Genomic DNA, 26,756 nt, shown 5'->3' with positions numbered 1-26,756 from the left:
GCTGCAAATTCCCAAGTCTCTGGTAAGGTTCACTGAGCAGGTACTGACTGAAATGGGCAGGCAAGTTATCATCCAACCATCTCGGCCACTAGATCTGAAGAGGCAGCAAATTCTGTAGGCACAAATGAAAAGCTCTGAAGAAGCTGGTGTGTCACGCACAGGAAGGCAGGACTGTGACAAAAAAGGAATACCTCTTCCACCATCAGCATACCTTCAAAGCAGCCAGCTGCACCCAGTCTGGTGGGGGCAATAAATCTGTTGAAATTACTTCGCCAAAAGCTCCACACCACACTAATTTAGGAGTTGTGGTTCAACTCCTCTAACGTGGAAAGGGTGTCTTCACAAAGACATTGCTATTGCACTCTATGGCACTAAGAATTAAGCAGAGCTGTGTCAGAAGTCAAGACATATACCACTTGAACATTGTTGGAGCATTGCGATCATCACGAATCAGATTTTACTCACTGCCTGTTAATCCAAAGGGGAATCATTTCTGCTGGCACAATTTGTGAAATAGTTTATATTTTCCTTAATAAAATGCAGGTCTATCACTGATTACACATGGACACATGTTACCATAACATCATATACAAAATCCAAACTCTCATACTCAGTTTGCATAAACACTGTGAAACTCATCCCAACCTGTTTTCCCCTCTTGAATTTGTTACCTTTGGCAACTGCTTTGTTTGCATTTCAGTGACAGGGTGATATAGCAAAATCCCAGAGTACTGTGGGAAGGGTATTTGCAATCACTCAGAATTGGTTTAATTGTTCTGTTTGCCACAATACTCCACAAGCAATAAAAACCGGTATGTTCTGAACACAAATAAGTCTTTTAGTCTTTTTCCTTAAATGCCGGTCGGGGCTGCAGCATCTCCCAGGTCTGACAGACAGGGTGTCTGGGACTCAGGACATCACTGCCTACTTCTTTGCACTAACAACCCTTGTCTGCCATATAGTTCATACCTTTTAAACCCAGTGGAGATTTGCTTTTCAGACCAGTATGTCATACTCTAAGTCTGAAACAGTCAAGGGAATGTCTGCAGATATGCAGCAGCAAGGAGTATATGGCTGCAGGCATCACCTCCACAGCTGCTGTAATTCAAAACTTGCAGCATCTTCAGCAGAGATGCCTACCCAAGATGCAGGTCACACAGTAAAACACTGGTGACCAGTAATTTGATAGCCACTGTGCCAGATTTATTACTATCACAGTTCTGTGGGTCCTGGCCATTAGCCAAATTATGAGGAGGTAGGTAGATCTGTTTTCTCTGGCTCAGAACTGCCATACTGTCATCATCATGCAGAGAAGAGCAATGACATATCTTCATGGAGGAGGAAAGAGGCACAGTTTTGGCAACCTCACCAGAAGTGTTGTTTGTAGGGTTTTAATAAAACACTCTAGAGGCATTGTCATGGACTAGACAGGCTGTCTCAACACAAGGCAAACTTCCCAGAACAAACATATGTACAGACCAGGGACTTTGGCCAAAGTAGGTAATGGATTTACATCTTTTCACATTCTTGATGAACAAAACCATGCTGCCTTCGTATCTTCAACACAGACTTGACTATCCCAACACTTGAACAAATGGCAAGAACACTACACTTAGCTTTGTTACATGAGTCAGCAGAACCCCATGGTGTCCAGGCAAGTTTTGCAGTCCCCCTGAAGTAAAATCTCTACACACAGGACATCAAACTCCAGAGTTTGAAAAAATGTGTACTGATCATTGCTAGCCAAATCTAGAGCATAAAGTCAGGTTATTTTAGTCATGTGGGAAAAAAACACACATGGAATCTCAGCTTATCACATTTTTAACCTCAAATATAAAGCAGAAGACTCATTTTAAAGTTATTTGACACTCATCCCCAAAAGCATACAATTCGTAGGCAAAATACCTGAAGGAATATAAAGATAATGCACAAGCCCCAGGTAAATTAAATACTGCCAGTTACTTCAGTAGGCTTTGGATCAACGTGTCTCTCATACTCCATTTCCACTATTTTAAGTTTTCCCACTACTTCTAGCTAGAGTATGTTAGACACAATTACGAACGATTTTTTAAATTGTATTTATTTAGTTACCTTCCTTTGTACCATGAAACTGGAGACACTTGATTGTTCTCTCAGTTTAGTCCTCAAGTTATAGAAAGCCTGTTTCCAACAGATTAAATTCCAGTATACCACAGGGTAAGTAAAAGCTGAAAATAAATTTTACTTGACGATTAAAATTTTTTTTGAGAGTTACAGTATGGAAGCCAACCTGAATTTCAGTCACAGAGAAGTAGAAGAACATTTGGTAAAACACAGCATACCCTCCCTCTTTTAAGAAACTGTGACCTGTATTCAGCTCAACTAATGTACAATATTCAAATGTGACTGTCAGGTAGTCCTACCTAACCAATGATGCTACTCGCTCTCACTGGAGGAAGACAGATCTCATGCCCCAAGTATGTTGCTATTTTTCAACTAGTCATGGATTTCAAGCCTGAAGTTTAAGATAGCTTAACTAAAGTAGTATGAACCTTATCTTGAAAACACTTATAACTAACAGAGAGACAGAAAACTAGAAACCTGAAAGCCAAAATATGACCAGTATCATGCCACTCATTCAGGCTGAATCCCAGTGGCAGCTGTACCAATGTGTATTATTCATGGAGCACTGCACTGTGTGGATATACTGAGCTAGGCAGTTTGACATGCTCTGCAGGCTGTAGACAGGCTGTGTACACTGCCACGATCAACTCTCTGGATCTTAGGTACTTATGTTTTGGTAACATAGGGCGTGAGGTCTTCTGTGTGCCTGGATACGCTCTGCACCCTCCAAGGCTATGATGAACACGAGAAGCGATCCTACATCTGCAAGCTGCTTTCTACATAGTAAAAGAACTATGAGTCTTACGGTATTTTCTTAAGTTCAACCTGAGAAGGTTGAACGTCTTTTCAAAACCAGATAACCTAATCAGGTTTTTTTTTTTTTTGCTGCAGAACTAAATCTTCCCACTCTCTTAAAACTGTATGTTAGACTTCAATTGGCCAACATCAGATTTAAAACCCCACTGATAGCAATTCATCCACTCTTTTAGAAATGTTCTCAGTCCTTAGAAGCAACAGCTGGTTTGTAATTTTCATTCTTTGTATTGTTAGGGGATGAGTTATTGCAATCACAACAATCCCAGAGAATTCTAGTGGACAGGCTCCCTTTCTACAGCTTTGGTCTTAGGAGTTGAATAAGTGATGGGAGAAGACAATAGTAACTACCACTGCAGAAAACAAACTGAGATCAAATCTCAACTGTGCAATAATCAGGACAAACATTCAATCACAGTATAAACCATTTTATTTTTTAAAAACATTGAACATATTTCAAGAAGATCTCAGCTGCTATTGACAAAATAAATGAATATAAGAATGTCTCTGCCCTTTCATTCTGTAAGTCCACGCTTAAGGGGTTCCTCCAGGATAAGGAGCAAGGCTTCTCTGTGTGATTTAAAGAACAGATATTGGTTAACTCCCCTTGCAGCCAGAGCTCAGTTACTACACAAGGTACTCTCATGCTGAAAACATACTGGTCATTTAGTCTATACACTTCACTAGTATAAAAAAAAAATGCTACTATGAACTGCTTAGTGGATTCTTCAGAGAGTAACTACAGTTAATAAAAGAGAACTTCATCTCTACATGCCACAGTACGATGTATAACACTTCTAAGTGGACATGTGTTATACTGCTAATCAGATATGTTAGCAAGAATTTGAATCAAAAGCATATTTTTGCTCTGAACAAATTGTTGGAGGAAAAATGTAGGTAAAAATACAGAATTAAATCTCTAAAATTTAAATTTCCTGGTAGCTTACATAATTTTTGTTTTCTTTGTTGCATTACCATCAGCAAAACAGAAGCATAAAGGGTGAGGGATCCATTCTGTAAAGAACAGATTCACAGAAGGACAATTTCTCATTCTTCCCCTAACAGTATAGGATTTTTATTATATACCAGGGAGAATTCAAATATATGTGTCCATTGGGATTTAACTCTCTTGATCATTTATGACAGATGAAAAGACAAAGATAAAATTAGTCCATTTAGTCCAAGATTAACCCTAAACTGCATTTTTCCTAACATTACTGTTTAGTCCCAAAATTCCTCTGCATCCCAGCAACACCCATGCAAACATTACAGCTCCTCCTAAAACTGTACCTACTTGCCATCTGTATTCACAGGTTAAACTTCTGTCAGGAGGCTTTTGCCAGAGAGCTGAGTTTACAGTTTCTGACTCCGATTCTGTTCCAAGATGCCACATTCCCTCTTTGTTCAAGTACATCCACTGCCTATATTGAGGCAGACTGAAAAAGCTAAATCTTAGACTCAAATCAAAGTCAAAAGCAGAACTTACCCTCCAGGAACCCTGTGGCTTTTGGATAAATATAGCAAGTGTCACAGTTATGTGATTATCATGAGAAACTGTTAACCAAAAGCAGCAAAAAGATACAAACACTTAAAAAATAAAAGCTACTGAAACAGATTTTTCATACTTCTCAAACACCATAAGGGAAAAAAAATCATTGGAGTTTATGATTAAGGAACGTTCTAATAGAGGTTTAGCTGACTGCCAAATATAGTAACACATTCAGAATATATATCCTCACACAGAATTAAGATTCAACACCACCCTTGAGTCAAATTAAGAAGCACTAACCAAAAAATTGCTACTAGAAAAATGGAAGTGACATATAAATGTTTGACAAAGATACCATGATCATTACTGTCATGGTGGTTAGGGCTTCTGCAACAATTTTTAAGTTAAGCAGATCAGCCTCTTTAGATTCCCTCGAGAAAGGCCAATGTCACCTGACACTAACTCAGTGCACATTCCTACATTTAAGCTCCCCTAGGGTGATTTCAGGTATCTCAAGGGAGACTCCTTCAGTAAACTTTGCCTTTTACCTTCCAGATGTACACTGCACCAAGACTGTACGAGCATTTAACAAAGAGGCATTCTTCGCTCCTCACTAACAAGCAACACAGGCATAAGCTGGCAGAGGAGGAGAGAGGAGTGTATCACCCAAGAGCACAGTAAAACAGGGAAAGCACAAAAATAGCACAGAGTCAAAAGCACACAAATTACATAAGCACCCTCACTACAACAATGACACCGCTGCAGCATCCTACATGCCCCTGTCTTACGGCTCAGGATAAAAGGTAGTCTGCAGCATCTTTTAAGTGTTTCCATCAGTTAACCTGTCACGTCCACAATAAGCTCAGAAAATACAGTTTGAGATGCTTCTTCAAACTTCTCTATAAAGAAACATTTTATTTCTTCCAAATAATTATTTCAGATTTATCAGCATTCACATAAACCAAAAACAGGTAAAATATTTTTTAGACTACATGCAACCAGCAAGACCGTATGTGCCTATTTACAATTTGAGATTTATTTTTTTATTTATAAATCAAGACCCATTTGTAACTATAGTGTATTTCACACCCAGTTTCAAAAGAATTAAGAAACAACCATGAAGCAGTCTGAACACTGGCTATACAACTGCAATACATGAAGCAGAAATGACAAAAAAATAAAACTGACACCACGAAGGAACAGGCTGAAGCCAAGATTCTGCCACTCCACCCTGTCCTATTTCATGTTGTCCTGCAAATCCCTCTACATCCTTCCTTTCCTACAGCTTAGGAAGAAGGAACAAAGAACATAGAGAAGGTTTGCTAGCATTTTACAGAGCTGCTTCAAGGACATGGTAGAGTTCTAGGAAGAAAGGACATTAGGATGCTGAGCCAAGTCCTCTGTACCTGAAGGCAACAATACAACAGATGACTCAGTTACTATAACCCATGCCACAAAACCCTGCCCTGCACTCACAACAGACTTTGAACACGTTATGAAGAAAAAACTGCTTGAAGACAAAAGTCACAAATACATCAAGTGGCAATTAACTCCAAAATAAAAACTTAAAAAATATATGGTACCAGCCAGACAAACTCTAAAGACTACTCCTCAATCCTACAGTTTTATTAAGTCTACACTGGCATAGGACCTTGAGCCCAGTGAAATTTGAACTACATTGTATGAGCCACTCCTAGAGAATAAAACAAATTAGAGCCCCTAAGCCTAAGAACTTACTTTAATTTCTGGCACGAATCTTTACACAATTTTCAAGTGATTTTAAATGAAGTGGCAAGCAGCTAATACTACTTAAAGCAAATTTGCAGTGGCATACTTTTACCACGAGTGATCTTCCACTTACTTTCTAGTGTGCTGGTAATTCTTCTGTAAAATGACAGCATCAATATAAAGTGCATATTGTATTTTCTTACATGTAAAAAACAATTCTAAACAGAAAAGATGAAACTATGCATACATACACACAGAAGGGCCTATTTGTAGACAGACTCATTTTAACACCTACAGTGTGGAGCAGAACCAATCCTTCAGCATAAAACAGCAGAAGGCCATGATTCAGTGATCTAAAACCAGAATGTAATGACATTTTAGGTGCTCCAGCTAGTCCAGTTCAGTAAAGCTGCTGTGCAGATCCTGTACCATACCCATCTGCCCACCTAGATACCTCAAGGAAGCAAGAGAGTGCCAGATTATGCTTAGCACCCTTGCTAAGATCAGTGGATCGCAGTCAAAGGGACTGAACTTCAAGCTATGTATTTCCCAGACACAAACCAAAATTAGGTGGAACAAACCTGGACCATTAGATGTTCTATAAATTCACATAAAAACCTGCGACCAAATAACAAGGTCCTTACAGTCAGACACAAGAGGAACAGCTCCACGTCTGGAGATGGAAATTGAGACACAAAAGATATTTCCAAGGAAGATTCAATCACAAAGATGTTCCTCTGTGATACAGATGCAACACAAAGCAGTATCCCATGTATCTAACTTACGACTAGCAGACACAACAATAGACTTTACACCATTTCACCAGTGACTGGAATGTGGAACAAAACTTTTGTGCCTTACACAGAAAGATACAGATAGCTACTAGTATGTGAAAACAAAAAAATTCCCAAGCATCCTGTGTCCTCATTTTGAGAATGAACTTAGCTTCTAAACAAGTGATCACAAACAATGTCAGAAGTGCCATGACTGAAGAAATAGGAGACTGTGAGAAACCATCTCTGAATAAAGGGCACCAGGGATATTATTACAAAATGCAAAGGTTATTCAAAACTTGTTAGAAATATAAAGTAATATTGCATCCAAATCCTTCTGATGCTATGTACTCCAAGGTTTTTTCCTAATTAGTGGAAAGAAATTACTACCTTCAGAATCAATTAACAAAAGTGTTTAAGAACAGCTGGGTGGACTGTCCTTTGGCTTCTTCAGAAGCAGTGAACAGACAGTTTCTCCCAGGTATCTATCTTAAATGACTAAGGGTCAATGAAATTATGCACAACATTTAGTACTAAAAAGAGCTCTTACAAATCCTTACTGTACTTAACTCAGAAACAATCTGTCCTCCATCAACTACAGACAAAACTAAGGAAAAGCAACTGATCTCTCCAATGCAGAAAGGACACAATTCATCAACCTTTACAGAGGAATTTATCTGATCCACCTCTAACTCCCTGAGTAACAATTTTAGAATTGTTCACTTCAAGGTACAAGTCTCCTCACCCTGAATTAATACGGGGCAGGCAGCAAAATCAACACTGGTACTCAGTACTACCTAATGGGAAAAGACAAGTGAACACAAAGAAACTGACTTACTTTCCAAAAGCAAAACTTGTTTGTTCCAAGCCACACTGCAAGTGCAATGGCCCCTTCTGCGTAAGGGGGGCACATGGCGTTAGCTAAGCTGAGCAAGCAGCCACCCACTTTCAAGCAAAAAGCTCTCCCAAAATCGTGTTTTCACACAGATTTCTCTGGTGTTATGAAGTGGGGTCAGTCTGAGCTCAGCCAGCTGTGTAGACCTGGTTAACAGGTACTTTACATTGTAAGAGTGGTAATGGTGGTCTGAATTTACCAGTGAAAATCATCCAGTACCTCTTCAGTCCTGATAACACAACAGAACAGACTTAAAAACACATAAAATGGAAAAACAAATAAATGCTATGCCCTATGTTATTTTAAAAATTGCTACCCCATACAAGCTTTCCATGACCTCCCATAGCCAAATACTCCCATCATAGTATAAAACATTCAAGAACTTGTTGCAGTATACTTTGTGACTTAATTCCTACAACATTACCAAAAATGCAATCTTCAAATGTTGCAAATCTTTCTTCCAAACAGCAACTGCCTAGGCTGCAACTACTTTTTTTTAAGACAAAAGTATATTTTTTGTCCCACAGGCATACTTTTACTACTTCCCCCCCACCGAGGCTTTTTAAGCGTGAAGCTTCCAGTGAAGTGTTCCATTACTGTGATAAATCCACATGCAAAAGACTTTTAGAATAGCTTATGATCTCACTAAGGGTAAATATTACCCATGACAACATTTCCGGTAATTAAATATTTTACAAGAATATTCCATTCTGGAAGTAAAATTAAGATAATAGTACTTTAATAGTACTTTAAAAGAAGTTCATGAAGGAAGAAAAAAAAAAAACAAATAGAACACTCAGGAACTTTGTTTTTATAAACTCCTGTCTATAATTTGCACTAAGTCGCCTTCTGTCCCGCAACATTAAAAAAAAAAATCAGGTAAAAGATTACTGACTATATTTCATTATCAGGTAGAATAAAAAGGATTTTATTTTATTACAAGAACTGTTGCATAAACCCTTAGGTAAAAGCAAATGACTGGTGTAAATGTTTTATTTCCATGAAACATGAACAGAGATGCTGAATGTGGAACAGTTAGGAAAATAAATAATCAACTTCTTTCTAATATATTTGAAACACATGGTCAGTTGCCAAGAAGAATGACTGCATGACACATTTACACAATTGTAGACTATATCCCAGAAATAACCAATCAAGAGGTACTTAAGGATCATGGCATCAAAACACAAAAACACACACATCCCAGTGTGAACTAAAGCTTCCCAAAAGATGCAATATTTTGAAGACAAGAACCAAAGCTCTCCCAGAAAGAGAAAATACAGAAATAAACCTTTTATTAAAGAAGCGGTGCTACCTCTATCACACTTGTCTGCATTCTGAAATGTTATTCCCAGCTCTCTTCTGCAGACATCAAAAGCAGACTATGAAAGAAAGACAACATGAAAGACAAAAGCTGTAACAATAATTTGGGGAATAGCAAACAGTGAGCAACTACATAAGACTATAAGAAGCAAAAATGAAATGACAGCATCCAGAACTGTCCAGTTTTGAAAAGATCCTCTTTTCAACAGAAAAAATAACTCCAGGGGATAAGCTTCCAAATGCCCTCAAGCCAATTATTAAAACCTAGGTTTCTTTTTAGTTTCTATATAGGAAAGTAGTTGCACACTTCAGAAGCCAGCCCAGGGATGGCTGGGTGTACTCTGCTAGGTAACACTAAATGTACCGGTACTTTTAGCATAAAGCAGTGTTGATGCTACTTCTATTGCTTTTAAACACAAACATCATTACAGGCTTTGAACTCACATTGTAAGCAGAAGTTATTTTAAATAAGTCTACTGAAATTGTCACATGACATTTAAGTGTTTCTGGCTGTTTAACCACTCATGATGAGATGACAATCCCAGCTCAATAGTCAGCATGGATTTTAAAAAAACACTCTAAAATGGGATGGGCGTCTCTTCTCAATTGAGGCAAGATCTAACACTACCTCCCTCCCTTTACAGCCACGTTAAGAATTCTGCTTCCTCTTGCAAGTAAGATAACCAGAACTCTATTGTAAGCAAATAATTATAAACTGCACAACAGTCAATCATCAAATATGACATTAAATTCTTAAATAGTATGCATATTGCAATTGAATAAAAAAGTAGAATTCATATTGAACAGCTGCAGTAAAAAGGCAAGAGATATCTCTGAAGTTAATCAAAAGTGTCTGATCTCCTATGCATTTGTTGTCATAAGATTTTATGTTTTTCCAAATTGAAATACACAAATCCTCAGCAGTTGTGCTAGAAAACCCAGATAGCAGCATCTGCAAAACCTCTAAGAAGTACTTGGAATTATGCAGCTGTTACAACAAATTACTTCAAATAAATGAAATCTATTAGGAAGTAACTGCTGTGCACATATAGGTGCACTTCAAGCACTCATCTTGCACTGCAGCAGATGCCTAAACAGCCTTGACTTCCAAGATGTCACATTGCTCAAAAGGTACTAAGATGTGCATCAGAGCTACAGTTGCTTGTCATGTTTTATTATCAGAAACATACACAAAAATGAATCAAACCTCTCACGCCACTTTCTTCATTCCTTCTAGAGCTTTAGACATTTTATTTATGATAGAAACAACAATCATCAGTAACATTCTGCACATCATTACTTCCTGCCCCAAAAGCATCTTACATAGAACTAACCTGCATTTGCATGAGGAAAAGCTATTAGAATTTTTTTAATCCAGTTCTAAGTATCACAATACACATATCTGATCCATCAATGGACAGCAAATGAAACTAAATCTAATAAATCTACTTTAGGAAAAAAAAATCCACCTTGCCCTTGTTTCAGCACTGGACCCAGCTCAACCATACAAGACAAAAACTTAAGTTCACTTACAGTATTTTCTGTTTACTGTTGGTGTTAACAGACTATAGCACAAAAGTTCGCTATGACAGTGGTTTTCAACAGTTAAGTGCATTTTGTATCTTAAACACTCAAAATAAATTATTTCACTAAGTACCCATGGAAAGTAGAATAGAGTAAGGGTAAAAGGAGAGAACACTGCCTCTTCCTGCATAAACCACAACTTACACATCCAGGTAAAACCTTCTGCCTGGGGCCCTACCAGCTGTAACCTAACAGATTTTCTTTTATTTTTCTTAACAGGTAAAAGTAACACAGTACTGTCAAAATAAATCATTTAAAATAAACTCCTCCCAGTTTTTCTTCTGGGTATGTAGTATGTTCAGATATCAACCTTAACTAATATTTAACACTGGGATGCAGCACAACAACGAATAAAATTCCTCTGAGAATCTTTGCTTTGTGGAATCATAAGCAATGGATCTGCTCCACAACATACCTTGTCATCCACAGATAACATAATAGCATCCATCCTGATGCACAATAATAAAGAAAACAGAGTTTACCTCTTTAAACTATGAACTACTGCAGCCAACTGCAAAACCTACAGATTTCAGCTGCCTACTGTTCTTAAACATCTGAAACGTTATTTCTGAATAAGAACTTATCTAAGCCAAATCCTGAATCTATCCAACATTCCGTATTCCCCAATAAAGAGGAGCTTTCTATCTGTTAGGCTGAATTGGATGAGTTACACTTTGAGGCCATGCATAAAAGCTGAGCTCCTACAGACTGACTCCTTGCTAAGCCTCTTACGCCCTCAGTTTATCCACCTGCCTGCTTCAGAGCGTTTTTGCAGAAGTGAAGTTAGGCAGGGTATCTTCAGCCAGGGTGTCAGTCAGTCTCAGAGGGGTTGTACCCATTCATCAGCTAGGAAGTTTACACGCCACATCTCTCTGCTCACTGAACTTACAGCATGTCCCAACATCTGCAACTACTGCCAAGAAAACACAAAGAGGCTGTATCGCACCGTTAAGACTCTTAGGTGGCTCTGTTCACATCAATTAACCTAAAAAATAAAATAGACAGCAAGATTAAAATCCAAACACTGAGCTAACTGACCCTACAACATACTGAGAACTGCTGTAAGCATAACAAATCAGAAAGGTTTCAAACAAAAGATAATTGACGAAGAGTAAGAAGAAATATGTGATCCAGTCCAGCCCACAGAGATAAAACAACTTAAATAAACCACAAACCAATGTTACCTCAACACTATAACTGCTCATGGGAAACAGGAACGATTCCAAGCAAAGATCTTATCATATGAGGTTACATTTAATTTTCATCCTCCTTAAAGCTAGCATGTTTAATTCACAGAAACAGGGTTTGTAATAAGCCTAGTTCATTATAAACATTATAAAAGCTCTACCTACTTAGTGGTAGACCAAAGGAATGTTGAGAAGCTTGCCCAAGTTCTCACAGTGTTTCACAGAAGAACCACCTGCTGGAGACCACCTCTGTGCTTATAATAAACCTTAAGGATTTATGCCAAGATGAATTCTTAACTTCCACCATGAAATACTCAAAACATCATTTTCAGTAGAAAAGGAAAAAGGAAAAGGCTGGTGAGCAGAGCAAAGTGAAAAGAAAATACCACCATTCAAGTGATTTTTTTGGCCTGAAACACCAAGTAGCTGTTGACTATTTCACTGCCTTGGACTGGACTGCTTTGGCAGAAGCCTCTCACAAGACTTTTAGCCTTGTTATGAGATATCCTAATGCTGGGATATTTCAAAAAACAAATGAAAACTTTAATGAAAATCAGGATGTAATGTAGTAAGAAAAATTCACACAAGCAGGAATAAAAGAAGATTAAAAATCTTAGTAAGAGAATAGTAAGAGGACAGGAAATAGTTACAACTCAAATATAAGACTGGCAATTTTTTTTTCTTTTGGCTCACAGCTCTTCTCTCTGCATGAATTTATTCAGATATGCTGACTTTGCAGTCAAAAACCAATTTTTACCGTTTTTTATTTCCATGTGCACTCTGGTGTCTGAAGAGCTGTAACAACTAAACTGGTTTAATTCTTGGCAAATGCACCATGCACTAAGTGAATTCTACCAATAAACCATTTCAGAAATCACTCTGGTACACTATAAATGTTTTCTGACTACTCATTTAATAGTTCTCAAGTACGTCAGTGTTAACCATTGATTCAGAGCCAAGCAGGAGAGGCACAACTAGATTTCAAAATACATTGAAAATTACCTTGGCAAGGCATACGGCTAAAAGGGGAAAACACAAGTATGAAGTTTGAAACTTTAGTACCAGAAAAGAAGAATGCCATACTTAGTGAGTCACTTGCAAAATCTGGATGGATTATGTGCATGTATTTCTACATGTGTATTACTGATTGAGTGCATTGCAAAACAAAACATGGGAATGTCAGGTTACAGGAAGTTCTCTGTACTTCAGAAACCAAATTATTTGATTCTTACAGAAGTCTCAGTTTTTCAATCTGGTTGAAGAACTGAGGAATAAATAAATATGGTGAAGTCAACTTCTAAAAATTTAAGAGTAAGAAGGATAACATTTGCTTATCTGTATTACTTATAAAAGTACAGGTGCTAAAAGAAAATACTAAGAAATATGAGTTAATTATTAATTAAAGCAATTTCACTGAAGAATTGCTGCAGTATAAACACAAGTCTATTCCCTTCCGGAACATACTGCTTCCATAATAAGTTTTATTTATGGCATGTAATTTGTCAGAAACTTTTTACAGAGTTCAGGAAATTCATGAGCCAATTGCCACGAGCAGAACATATGGATGAGAGTAACTCACTGTCAACATAACTCGGTGACATATGCCATCTGCTGTGACTTCAGAGAGAGAGACTGAACTGATAACCATAGAGTGGTTTTAATTTGAAACTTTTATTGCCTATTCAATTTAAATAAATCCTTTTAAGGGGACAAAACAGGTCTTGCTTGTTTCTACTGACATTACAGGTTTGACTCAATGGTCCATACTCAGATGTGCCTACACACCTGAGAGGCCCTTGGGAAGGCCAAGGTATTACTGAAGGACAGTAAAAAGTACAGGATCTTGGAAGGTCTGCATCTGTCCTGAATAGAAAACAGGGTAACAGGCCATGTCAAAGGGCACTGGTTACCTGTGTGGGGCAATATAAACAGCACTTCTACACCAGACTGCATTACATTGTTGGTTGCCCAACTACACACAGATGTACCTTCCGGTGAGCTGGGGTTGAGTGCCAAGCACCCATTACTGTCAGTGGACTTGAGAGAGCTAGTAAATTCATTCTACAGTCAACACCTAAACCTTGTCACCTGAGCAGCTCCCCTCATCCCTCTGACTCTACACGAAACTTCCATTGATAGTCAAACACAATGCTCAGCTCACCCTACAGACACCTGAACTCAGCTATCCAATTAATGAGCCAAAGTTCACCCTAAAACTAGATGGGATGATTACCAATACAGGAACCACAGCTTGGCCCACGTAACTTGAGGCAAACCAGCTCAACTAAATATTTCAAGATCAATAATCATTGTAGCATCTTTTACAGTCAATACAAAGAGACCAATGCCTTCAAAACCCGATTCAATTAAATGCCTGATTTTGGATGAGACTTTTCCACTGCTAGCCATATTGTCCAAAGCATACAGGAACATGCTCAATCTCTCTTAATATGGCTGCACCTAACTTATACAGCCATATGTTCATGCTCTCATTAGCTTTATTCCTTCTTCTGTCATGTTCCTGATGCCTGTGAGAGGCTACCTGGAACAGAGGCTAGACAGTGTTAAAGGAATAAAGTAGGTATTTATTACAAGGCCTTTAAAGGATACACCTTGGGCAGTACAAAATCCTGGCCATGGCTCCACTCAAGATGGATCCCAGTCACAAGTTTTCACTTTTTTAAGTTTTGGTCCATTTACATATTTGGGTTAATTGTCCAATTAACCAGCTTCAGGTTATAAAGTCCCATCCTCCCAGACTGCTCTCCTCAATTCACTGTTGTTTATGCTTTTTAGGCCTGGAGCTGTAATGGTGTCCTTGGTTCTCAGGCTGGAAAAGGATTATTTTGTCTATCTACTCTGTAAAGAGAACTTGCTAACACTTTATACGAAGTTCAGAGTAACACACTAAGGCATCTGGAAAATATAAAAGCTAAAACTTAAGGCATCATTCCTGTTCCTTCTCTTCTTCTTTCCTAGTAAGTTACAAACCTTACAAACTTTCCTTAATCGCTTACTTCAACAATACTTAACACAATCTTAATGAGACCCCAGATGGTAAGAAAATAAGAAAAGTGCTGTCTGGTATTTATTTAAATCAAAAGTCAGAGCACACAGAGAACTCTAAGTTCACCAGCACTGATCAGCCATCAGACGTATTCCAGCACTTGAGATTACAGAGAGGCCAACAAAACAGCACTACAGTCAAGTTAAAGCTCTTCTTGGTATGGGCTATACTCAGCAAAGTTCTGACACTACATTAGATATTTGTCAGGAAAGTAAGTCTGGATGCAGGAACATTATTCACTGATGGTTCAGATATTGACAAATATGCTTTTAAAGACTTATAGCCCCATGATAATTTCGACTTTACAAGAAATGAAAAGCACCCTTTATCAAACCTCAACAGGTATACCAATAGTAAAGTTAGCATCACTATTTCCTTGCCAGAAGGTCCTCTATTTTCAGCCGTGGATGAAAACTAACAAGTCAGAACACAAAGCTGTGCAGGATTAAAAATGGGTAACAAAGCAAGCAAATACTTTACTGCATGATCAGAAATGAAAAAGTTCAAACATTTGTTAGCATTTATGTAATGAAGGAAGACCTGCATACATATGAAGAAACTGTACATCTGCCATGTGTAGAGCCTGTTAAATTGTGAAAACACCAAAGACGAGTGAAAAACCAGACAAAAAAATGCCAGCCTGCTAATAATGAAATCAACAAAATAAGATTACCTTGCTCCAATCTAAAACATAGGGAACGTTTTGCAGCTTCTATCTCAGGAGTGGGATGATCCAGAACACGTCTGCACCACTGCAGAGGACTCAGTGATTTCTCTTGAGGAGCGCGAGTCTTGGTAGGCAAGACGTACAACCTTAACCAAAACACACAGAAGTATCAGCAAGATACGCAATACTGCCAAGTTTGCTTTTGTAAGCTCACTTTCCTACTAGATCACTAATAATTTATAACATCCAAAGCCCTGCAAGATCATATCTAATAAAAAGAAATATATCCTGAAGTAGAAGAGTTTACATTAGTTTTCTTTCTTCCCTCCTCAGAAAAGTGGCAAAATATGAGCTCTACAGGTCTGGCACATCCAAACAAAATTCAAGTAGATTTCACATTAAAATCTTCTATCTAATCACTACCATTGTCTGAATTTCAGCACTGCCCAAATTTCAAATGTATTATGTGCTGTACACATTAGGTGCTCTTGCTTTTCCCTATACTTATACTGGCAATTCAGACAATTTCAGTAACTGATTTTATCTTCACCCAGGTGAAACACATGTTATTCAAGTAGTATTTGCAATAATTAAAAAACATTCAATGAGAAACTGAAAATCTATTTTCAACATTCAACACCAGCAGAAAAGGATAAAAAAAGCACATATGCAAGAAAAGCTAGTGTATGTGCATTATTCTCAGACAAGCGTTGGCAACTGATCAGCTGCACATTAGGAAACCAGGTTTCAAAGCAGCTTTCATTGGAGAATTCTTGAGGCTGAGATCTGGGTTGCTGCTGTTGCCCTGGCAGATTAGCAGGCACAGCAGATGCCAATTCACCTGGGAGAAAGCAAATCTTCCAGGAAGCAAACTATTCTTGTCTGCCGGACAAGACCCTTGACTCACAGCTCCCTGGCCTGACCACCTCCGAGACATGGGGCTAGGGACACCCAGAGGAAGATCTTCAAGGCACCAGAAAAACACTCCACAGACCATAAAGGGATCTGGCCTGTACGAAGGGGGAGTTAAAGGCAAGAACAAAAACAAACAAGATTTTGCCCCATGGGGGTCACTAACAGGTAGCAGCAGCCCTCCACCTTCACAGTTTTGGCTCGAGCTACCCAAGTCCCATTAGAGCACCTCTTCTCCAGTGTCTGCCCCATAGAGTTTTTTGCCTTTTAAGTCAATCAGCACTGTCTATCCAGTTCACAAGTAATAAATACCTTCACTGCAATTGCTATCTCCACATCTTGGCGATTCCAGCAGAGATCAACTATTGAATTGCTCAGAGGAGAAGATTCATTTGCCCAGACTTCGTGCAGTGCCTGACCACACATTTAAAAAAATGATACTGAGAAAGCCAAAAAGCAAAGAAAAGCTTTCAGGTTTCCTGTTAACCTGCAGAAGTGCTTCAAAAGCTGAACATCTGACTGATGATCAGACTTTCCTGCGAAAAGCTGAACACTATCAAGTAGTTCAACTTGTCCGCAGTTCCACAGGGTTGGTTGGCTGGTTTTTGGTTTTTTTTTTTTTTTTTTTTTGTAACTGCAGTTAAAACCAAACCAAAAAAGCAGGCAAAACACAAAGGTATTTATGGGTTTTTTTAAAATTATAATCAACAACTAAGATACGCACTGGAGGCTTTGGATTTCCAGATAGCAGCCTGCTTTAAAGACTGAGATTTCAAAAAAGCCCCAAACAACTGGCATCACACATCTGACCTCTCATGAACAATAATTTATCCTCGGACTGAAAACATTCAACAGCTAAAACAACTCACTCTTAGTGAAGTTTATTAACAAATCCCTGTCATGAAATTCTGTCTGTTGACACATACATGTGTGACAAAGGCAAATTCTGGTACCCAAGTCTAGGATTGCTCCCAGGGAGGAAATTAAATTGCAAATTCCACTACAGTACATAATGCAGTGATAACTGACTGTTACCATAAAATGCTAACCAAAATGCTTTTTCCATTAACAAGACATTATCAAACAAATTTGATATTCCCTAATGCTAGTAAAGCTAGAAGTTAGAACCAATGGAAAATCTGATTTAAGTCTGGACTGACAAGCACAAACCAGCCCCGCACAGACCAACCACATGCACAGTGAAGTGACGCTGACAAAATTTCCATACAATTTGTACATGATTCTCAAAAGGCATTTCAGAAACATGGTATTGTGTACCATGAAGCACATACAGCAATCAGGAACAATTCTGACATTTAGTTCAATTTTTGAACATTTTACCTTTGACCAAAATTGAGGAATTTGAACACATCTCAGCTTCTTTATACTGCATTTTATATTCTTCTGACATTAACTTATAGCTTGATTCAAAAACTAACCTCATAAAAAAGAAAACTACATGGAAGCTCAGACAGCTACTCTAAACTTCTTTAAATAAAGGTAATCTATATACTGTTATTGACATTTGAAAATAAATTGAGGATGAATGTCGCTCCACATGGTTACACAGACAATACAGTATTCCAGCATTCTCCCTGCGATGCTCGCCCACGTTGCTGAAACAGCTTTTGAGGCTGATCTAGCTTTACTGATCTACTTACATCTCTACCTTGCCGCCTGCCGTTCCGTTTCTTTTTACGGGAGTATAACCATTCCAGGTTACACAGGTTAACCACTCCAGGTCGATTTTATTTTTTGCTTTATCCATACACTAATCATTTCCGATTGATTCCATTTACTAGCACCCTGCCGTGCCTTTTGGAGCTACATGGACGCGTAAGACACACACTTTAGATAACGTCTGAAAGACAAAAGCCCTCCCAAATCCCTGAAGATGGGAGACGATTTGGCACAGATTTTAGGATGAGGAGGCAGCGCTGCTGAGATCAAGGCTTTCCCGGAACGAAATTCCGCTATTTTTAATTCCTTATGTAAACACGAGGCTGGAACTAGGTTGGTATCTGAACGCGAGCTCGGCTCCCCACGGAGGGCGCGACGCCCCGACCTGAGCCGCGTCCCGTACACGGGGCGGCAGGGTTTGGAGCGGGGATGGAGGGGGGGGGGCAATAAAAGGGAGAAAAAAGCAGATTTCAGTCTAAGCAGGGAGATGAGGTAGATCTGGGGGCTAATGCTAATCAGAGCCGGGAGATCGCAGTGAGAGGCCCGGCCGGGCGGCACAGCCGGGCCGGGGAGCAGGGCAGGGCCGAGCCGCATATGTACCATGTATCTTCGTCCTCTCCGCAGCCGTCCTCCAGCTCCAGCACCGCCACCTCGTCCAGCACCGTGGTCGCCGCCCCCGCACCGCCGCCGCCTTCCTGCCCGCCGCCGGCTGCCGGCGGCCCGGGCGAGGGCTTGAAATAGGCGAGGGGCTCGGGCGGGCACAGCAGGGTGGGCACCGGGCTGGGCATGCACGGCGGGCCCGCGGCGGGCGGGCTGGCGGGGCGCAGCCCTCCCGGGGCCGGCGGCGGAGCCAGCAGCAGGTGCGGGCTGGGCGGGCCGGTGCCCACCGCGGCGGCGGCGGCGGCGCGGCTCCGGAGCTGCTCGTTCTGCTTCTCCAGTTTCCGCACCAGCTCCTGCAGCTTCTTCACCTCCAGCTCGGCGCTAACGGCAGAGCCGGCGCCGCTCCCCTTCACCTCCGCCATCATCGCCGGCTTCAGCAAGGCAGCCTCCATCCTGCCGGTTCGCTGCCGCCGCCGGCACCTGCTCCGCCGCGCCGCCGGAGGGCAGCGCCCGGCGCCCGGCCCCCGGGGGAGGCGGGAGCGCCGCTCGCAGCACCGGGGTCCGGCCCTGCGTCGCTGTGCCTACCGCCCGCCCGCCCGGCCCCGCTCCGCCCGGCCCCGCTCCGCCGCTCCTGCGCCTCCCGTTAACGGCGGCGAGGGCGGGATCCCCTCCCACTCCGGCAGCCCGAGCGCCGCGCACACGCACTCGGCAGGAACAAAGAGCCGCCCTGCACCCCCGCACTCCAGCCCCGGGGAAGGGCGGCGGGGGCCAGCTCCCCGGGGAGCCCCGGGTGTTTAAAGGAAAGTGCCTTCCCCCCCCCCACCGCGCCTCGCCCCGCTCCGCCCCGCCCCGCCCGCCGGCTGCATCCGGCCCCCGGCGCCGCGCCTCTCGTGAGCCGTGTAATTAGAGCGTGGGGGTGTCAGGGCTGTAATTATGCAGATTGAGAGTGTGAGGGGAATGGGAATCACAAATAGAGGCTTTGTTGGGCTTGAAAGGAGCTAATTCAGCCAAAAGCCGCCGTTTGTAGGTTTGAAACGTGCCGAACCTGGGAGTTTTGGCGCAAAGCGAGGAAGGCGACGCGTTTTCAAAGTTGGGTTGGTGGTGAAGCAAAAACTGAGCCCAGCGTTGCAGATAGCTACGTAGCTATCTATTAGTTATGTGTAGGAGAGCACGTGAGGTAAAAGATGCCCTCGTGTTGAAATGTCTTTCTTAACACAATCCAGATACATAGGTGGTGGTGTAGCTTGTGGATCTTTGAGAGGGAGAGGGATGAGTGATGCTGACTTAAGGTGGTGTTTTTGCGTTGTTTTTTTCATTGCCCAGCACTGTAAGAAGCCGTTTGCTTGTGTCCCTTGTGTCACCTCGCAGATGAGCAGAGATTCAGTGTTGCCCAAGACAGCTCAGGCATCACACAATCCTCCTTCAGTTCATTTCCTCTGGCTACAGTTTTAGTGGACAACCTTCTAAGTCACAGTCCCAAGTCTCCTATAGCTCTGATATGAAATCGGGAACAAATCTCATTAATTCAGGACAGGTTTAGATTAGATATTTTAAAGTATTTTTTCACCAAAAGTGTCATCAAGCATTAGAACAAAGTGCCCTGGGGAGTGGTTGAGTCACCATTCTGCTGGTATTTAAAAGATGTGGCACTTGGGGATGGTTTAGCGAGGAGTTGGCAGTGCTGGCAGAGTCCAGGTTAAGAGACTTAGTGATCTGCGATGTCTTTGCCAGCCTAAATGATTCTGTGAATCTTAAGGGTTGTAAATTGCTCAGCTACCCACTAAAAATAGCCATTGGTCAATCACTACTCAATCATTGAACATCAGATTTGGCAGAGCCGTAGTACTTCACTCTGCTTTGTTTCTGTCTCAGGTTTCTGGTGTATGGTGGATAAGACATTGATTCTCTGTTCAGGGCATAAATCAACTTTGAAATCATCCAGACTATTGTAATTTTGTCTCCTTTGTTTATCAATCTTGAAAATTTCTTCTGCATGTGCAGAGGACAGCAGTGCTATTGTTTGTCAGTCTTTCAAGCACACTTGCAGTATAGATAATAACAGAGGTGGGCACAAAGCATTGACTTCCAGATGATACAACTTCTAACAGTGAGGAGAGTAAATACAGTCCTCAGTGTACTACTTTGCAACCAGGTAGCACTTAATCCAAAACTTTGGTTGTGACTTCTCTGTCCGTTTGGAAGAAAGAAGGGGCAAAATGCTGAGAGTATAAAAACCATCTGGCCCCAATTCTGCCATGTTTTATTAGAATGAGTAACAGAATCTGTTTTTCACTACTACAGATTGCTCCAATCTTTATTCCCACAAGTAAAAGGAGAAGTGAACTTCTACATATTTAGTCTCAGGCAAAATGAGTGTTTCTCAGTTTGTTATCACTAATAATAGTACTAGCCTTAATTCTTAGAAGTGCATTATTAATCCACTAAGATTGCAAAATGATAAAAAATATTATTTGGCAGCATATATAATACTGAGTTTATTAGACATCGCTAGTGTACAGTGGGAGAAAAAAAATGCCAAGAAGAAGTTTATTATAATATCAGTGCTGGAGGATACAATGAGGCAGTAGAAGTTCAGTTATATATCATAATTATTTTTTTCACTGAAAGAATAGTTAGGCATTGCAATAAGTTGTCCACATAGGTGGTGGAACTATTGACTCTGGAAGCATTCAAGAGGTGTCTGGATGTGGCAGTTGGGGGATATGATTTAGGGGTGATTACAGTGGTATCAGGTTGATGGTTGGACTAGATGATCTTGAAGGTCTCTTCTAACCTTGATGATTTTGTAAAATACTCAAAAGAGATTCAAAAGGGAGGAAATACTTTTTCAAAAAATTTGAATCAAGGATGCGAAGTCTTTTAGTTGACCAGCAAAAAAACCCAGTAAAGAAGTTTTCAGTTGTCAGAACAGGAACATGACAGTGTGGTCTGGATATTGTATCACTAAAAATATCTTGATGCAGACACCAGTTTGGAGATGGATCAGGAGATACATTTGAAGACAGGGTAGAGCATATAGCATCATAGCACAGGATCTTAAAGTCACCATGGGAATGTTTGCCCTCCGTTATAAGTACAAGTAGCAGAAAATTTTCAAATACACTCTACTGTTCATGCCATCTACAGAAATGTTGCATGCAGGCATTCATTTCAGAATTCAGTTGCCACAGAGAAGAAGCTTAGGACTTGATGTCGTGCCATAGCATGGGCACAAATGCACCTTTTCCAGACAGATGCATGGATCATAGACATCATATCACCAAGGAAATGGTCCAGAGATTGGCTCTTCCTTGTCTGGGACTCCTCAAGTGAGATACTCAGTAGTATGGGTAGAAAGCAGCTTAAAGTTGTGCATATTTCAGCTACCATGCTCACAGTCAGTGTGAGAGGCTGTCTTTTCCAGGTGTTTCCTGTACAAGTGGATTTAGTAAAGGGTAGAAATGTATTTCACTATGTTGTATTTGTTGCTCTATTTTAAGTGTACTTGTAATTTCACTAACACATAATTCCATTAATAACTTAACTTCACACAGGTGCTGGCAGGTAGAATGTATGTTGATGAATATGCTGTCCCGTGGTTTTCAGGTTAGTCTGCTTGAATACTGCAAAGATGATTTGAACACCTTAGTCATTTAAATAGTTAACATCATTGTTTGGGTTTTTAAACATAAATTACTTTCCTCCCAACATTGACATTACTAATAAATTGTCAGTGAGTTCCATTCAGTGTCCCAGCAACAGATTATGAGTTTGATCAACTCAGAAGTTTATCAGCACTTTACAAACCACACTCAAGACTTAATGGTTCCATTCTCTTTTTAAGGCATTAATAAAATGTGTCTAACACCAACCCCAAACATCCTAATGTGCCCATGAAACCTGTTACTCCTGGACTCGAAAAATTATATGCCTTGAACCAGTAGAAATCTACTATAGGATGCTACTTACACAGTATCTTATAGTAGGAGTTTCGGAATCAATGTAGTTCCTAATAGGTTGTCAATGGAGAGAACAAAGAAGCAGGAAGTCCGCAAATCCCATCTGCTCTTTTCTGCTAATAAGCTTGTTGCTTTATGGTGCAATAGCTGCAGGCTAGATCTGCCTTTTAGGCAAGCCAGTAAAGAATTAATTGCTGTAATCCAGTCTGGGCTATACAAAAGATATGTAACAATAAGGTCAGAGCATGGACAGTAAACTCCAAGTCTCATGAGATTATTTCAAAGTGCAGTTCCAGTCTGAAAAAATGACTGTGAAAATAGTTTTATAAAAATAGAACTACTTTCATGCCAGCAGAAGTCTATCCTATCCAGTATTCTCCCTTTAGCTAGGGCTGATAGTAGCTTTGTAAGGAAAATATCTCAGAAACAAGAAAAATATTGAGGGATATATTCCCTCTTTCAGAAGTCGTTGAATCAGGACATCTGGATCGTTTAATTTTGATAGCAACCAATATGTAATAGTATTCCATTTGCTGAGACCCATTTTTAAGCAATTTAAACATTAGGGCTCTACAGCCCACTGTGGCAATTAGAGCTGAAATTTAATAATGTATTGTTAGAAAAAATACTTCTTATTATCTACTTTAAATCTGCTGCTTAGTAATTTGATTGGGTGCCCCTTCGTTCTGGTTTTCTAAGAAAGGCAGAATGATTAATCATTCTCTATTCAGCTTCTCTTTGTCATTCATGACTATATAAAATCTAGATACTTCTCTTCCCAGCTGACAAGCCCTAATTTATATAGACTTATCCCCACAGAAACCAGGCCAAACCTCCCATTGTTTCCTGTCTCACTCCATAATGGAGTTTTCTAACCCATTGTTTTCTTTCTCTTCTCACTCCATCTTTTCATATAAAACAGTCAAAGAAATCAGCTTAACCAAAAGCATCTTGGCTTCTTCAGAAACACTCATATATTCATAAGCATGCCCTGCTTTAAAAAATCTGTGCACTCTCCTCCAGTATATCATACATATTTAGATGCTTCTGTATTTTTATTTGTTCCAATTTGTACAAATTGACTTGATAAAAAATTAAGACTAAATGAAATGTGGTTCCCTAGAGCAGTTTTCATGGATTTTTCAAGGCTGATGTCCTAGCTGATGCTTCCAATTTGTTTGGCACCAAACCTGCTTTAAACAGTAGGGTCAATGTTTGTCAGAACTTCAACAATGTCACACTTGAGTTGCCACAGAGGTTTTGCATAGATGCTACCTAGACCCAGCAATTTTTTATTGTTAAATTTATACGTTTACTCTGTACTATTTGAGCAATTAAGCACTTTCCTGAAGTTGCAGCATGGATTCTTCATTCTCAGTGTCTCTTCAAGCATTTTGACTTCCTAACTGTTGCTAATTTCATGCTAATTTACTTTCTCTTTATTTATATACTGTTTCCTTCTCTGAACTACCATGGTTCTTTTGGGCTTTTTCCCTTATTTAATTAATATTAAATTGAAGTGCCTTGTAATCACCATTAGAATGGATTTACTATAAGAACAAATCCAAAATTGCATCATTTCAGTGAGCTCAAACTGCTCCAGTGCTTATGGTATCCAAAGATACTGTCTGTGAATTATGCTTAGAGTCTGCTAGTTTGTAGATCCATCTAGACAGAATTATCCATAACAGCTCTTGTTCAAGGGGTTGTTTTTTGATTATCACTCTGACTTTCAAATGCTTTAGAGCCCCCTCCCCCCTTCCCATCCCTTCTGTTATAAACTGAAAACATCAGCCTGATTCTTGAAAATCAGGATGGGTTTCTTTCTAATGATCTTCATTGATAACAAAGACTAATTAGACTTTCAAAGAAGTTTGAATATTTACATTGTCTCCAGTACACAAGTATATTGGAGAGTGTAATTTGGTTTACCACTGATGAATAAGAGAGAGAAGGTTGAGGGGGAGGTGTGGTGTTCAAGTTTGTTAATAAATGATCTGATAATCTAAAAGCAAAGTTTTTGAAACACTGTTTGAGTGTGAAGTGCTGAAGATCACAATGACAGAAATACAGCTTCTCTCCAGGAGTCAAAAAATCCATGACACACCTTCTGCCAAGACTCCAGATTTCAGCTTGACTTATCTTCAGAGAACAGTGGCAGTTGATTTAGGAAAAATGCCTTATTTCCTGTTAACATAGTTACACTGAATAATCTAATCCTGGTTATGTTTTTTCTTTTTCTTTTATTCATCTTCTGTCATCCTCACTTTTGTCTATTTGCATATAGCTGGGGAAAGAGATTCAAGAAATTCATCAACTTTCAAAAACAGTGGAAAAAATTACTATCCATGTTAGCAAGTCCATCATGTGGATACATAAGAGATTTTTGCAGTTTGCAAAATGTTAGTAAGCATAGGCTAAGAGACTCAAGGCCTTACGATGCTGCAAAGTGGTTTACAAGTTATCTTAAAAAAATAAACAGCAGTATACTTAGCATTGGTTAAGTGATGTACGTAGGAAAAATTAAATAATACAAAAAACCCTCAGTCCAGCAGTAATTGTGTTTGAGAAGGCACATCTGTGTAGCACCATGTCAAAAGAGCATGGAAAATTTGTAGTTTCTTGAAAGACTTTCTTGTACCAAGGTGGTTGTGTTAGCTTTCCAGATAGGGAATGGTTTAAAAAAAATAAGTACCTGAACATTCATACAGGTTTAGTTTGGTCAAGCAAGAATCTTTGCTGAATATCCAGAAAAGCCCATGTAATTTATTTTTATAATTTATTTTTCACTATCAGATGGGATAGAAAAAAAAAAAGCTTGTAAAAATATCAAGTAAAAACCCGTGTGTAAAAACTTGTCATTGCACTATCTATAACCCACTTAATCACAAAAGATACAATAAAATGGCAAAGACACCTAGAGGATAGTTTATTTGGGCATGGTTAGAAAACTTACGTCCAAACTTTTATTTCTGGACCCACTGTTCCATAAGCTGTATGACTTACAGAGTACTTGAGATCTTTCCTGCAACATCACTAGACCAGCATGAAACCCCTTGCCCTTCCTTCTGCCATGCCAGAGCTCCTGGGTCTGGGTAGTGATGGATCTATCACAGGTGGTGATGGATCTATCAGTCCTACTCCTTCTGGGTCCCTTTTGTCCATCCTGGAGATGAGCAGTCAGTGCAGGACACACTTTCAGGGCTGGGGGAGAGCTGGTCTAAAACCAGCCCTTTCTGGGACAATCTGGAAATAGAAGAAATGCAGTACAGCAAAGGTATTTCTTGAGTATGTTCACTGCATTGATGAAGGGTGTATGAATTGTGGTATTACAAAAAGAGTGTATTCTTCTTAGCTAGATCTTTCCTTGTGTTTGTTCCAATTTCATTGTGAGAAGCAAAGTCCCTGCCATCTTCACTGCCTATTTCATTTATGTTTGAGATTCTTATTCTGAATTAGAAGGCAGGGGAGTTTTTAAATAGTCCTAGTGGTCTCCAAATTAAAATCCAGAAACCACAGTTCTCAAAGCATGTGCCCTCCTCTGACTGGGTATCTAGGATGTCTCTCACTAGAGTGGAAGAGGCAGCTTTCCTCCAGCTTTCCACAGCCATGTGAGAACTGGTATGGTTGCTCCCGACAGAATTTTGCTGTGAGAAAACTGGTGCTTTGTTCAAAAGGCTTTACTTTACTTTCACATATGTCACTTGGGCAAATGGATAAAGTCAATGCTCAACTGTGAAAACAGCTAAAAACAGTGTTCAAATGCGTTATCAGTCACATACCTCTGTAGATTTCCCAAATATTATTTAACTACTTGGCTATTTGAAATTACAGTGCTACAAATATGGTTAGCTGGATTCTCATTCTTAATTCCAAGATTTGAACTACATACAGGGAGAATATAATTCAAAGTACCATGGGTGGAAACTCCCTGGAGGAGCCAGAAGCTATGAAAACAGACCAGTGTTTTCTGGAA

At 39.9% G+C, this 26,756-nt stretch overlaps 1 protein-coding gene across 2 annotated transcripts in view; it reads right to left on the bottom strand.

Annotated features, from left to right (window-relative positions):
- SLAIN1 (SLAIN motif family member 1) overlaps positions 1–19,273 on the bottom strand; it is a 48,338-nt gene extending 29,065 nt beyond the window's left edge. For both annotated transcript variants that reach the window (XM_062514801.1, XM_062514802.1), the window contains exons 1-2: positions 18,822–19,273; positions 15,636–15,775 (exon numbers count right to left, since the gene is read on the bottom strand). In XM_062514801.1, coding sequence (XP_062370785.1) covers positions 15,636–15,775; positions 18,822–19,273 — 592 coding nt within the window. The remainder of the gene's footprint in view (positions 1–15,635; positions 15,776–18,821) is intronic.
- Positions 19,274–26,756: the final 7,483 nt, after the last annotated feature.

Source organism: Cinclus cinclus, chromosome 2 (genome assembly GCF_963662255.1).
Source record: "Cinclus cinclus chromosome 2, bCinCin1.1, whole genome shotgun sequence".
NCBI lineage: Eukaryota > Metazoa > Chordata > Aves > Passeriformes > Cinclidae > Cinclus > Cinclus cinclus.
This window is presented reverse-complemented; position numbering and strand designations above follow the sequence as displayed.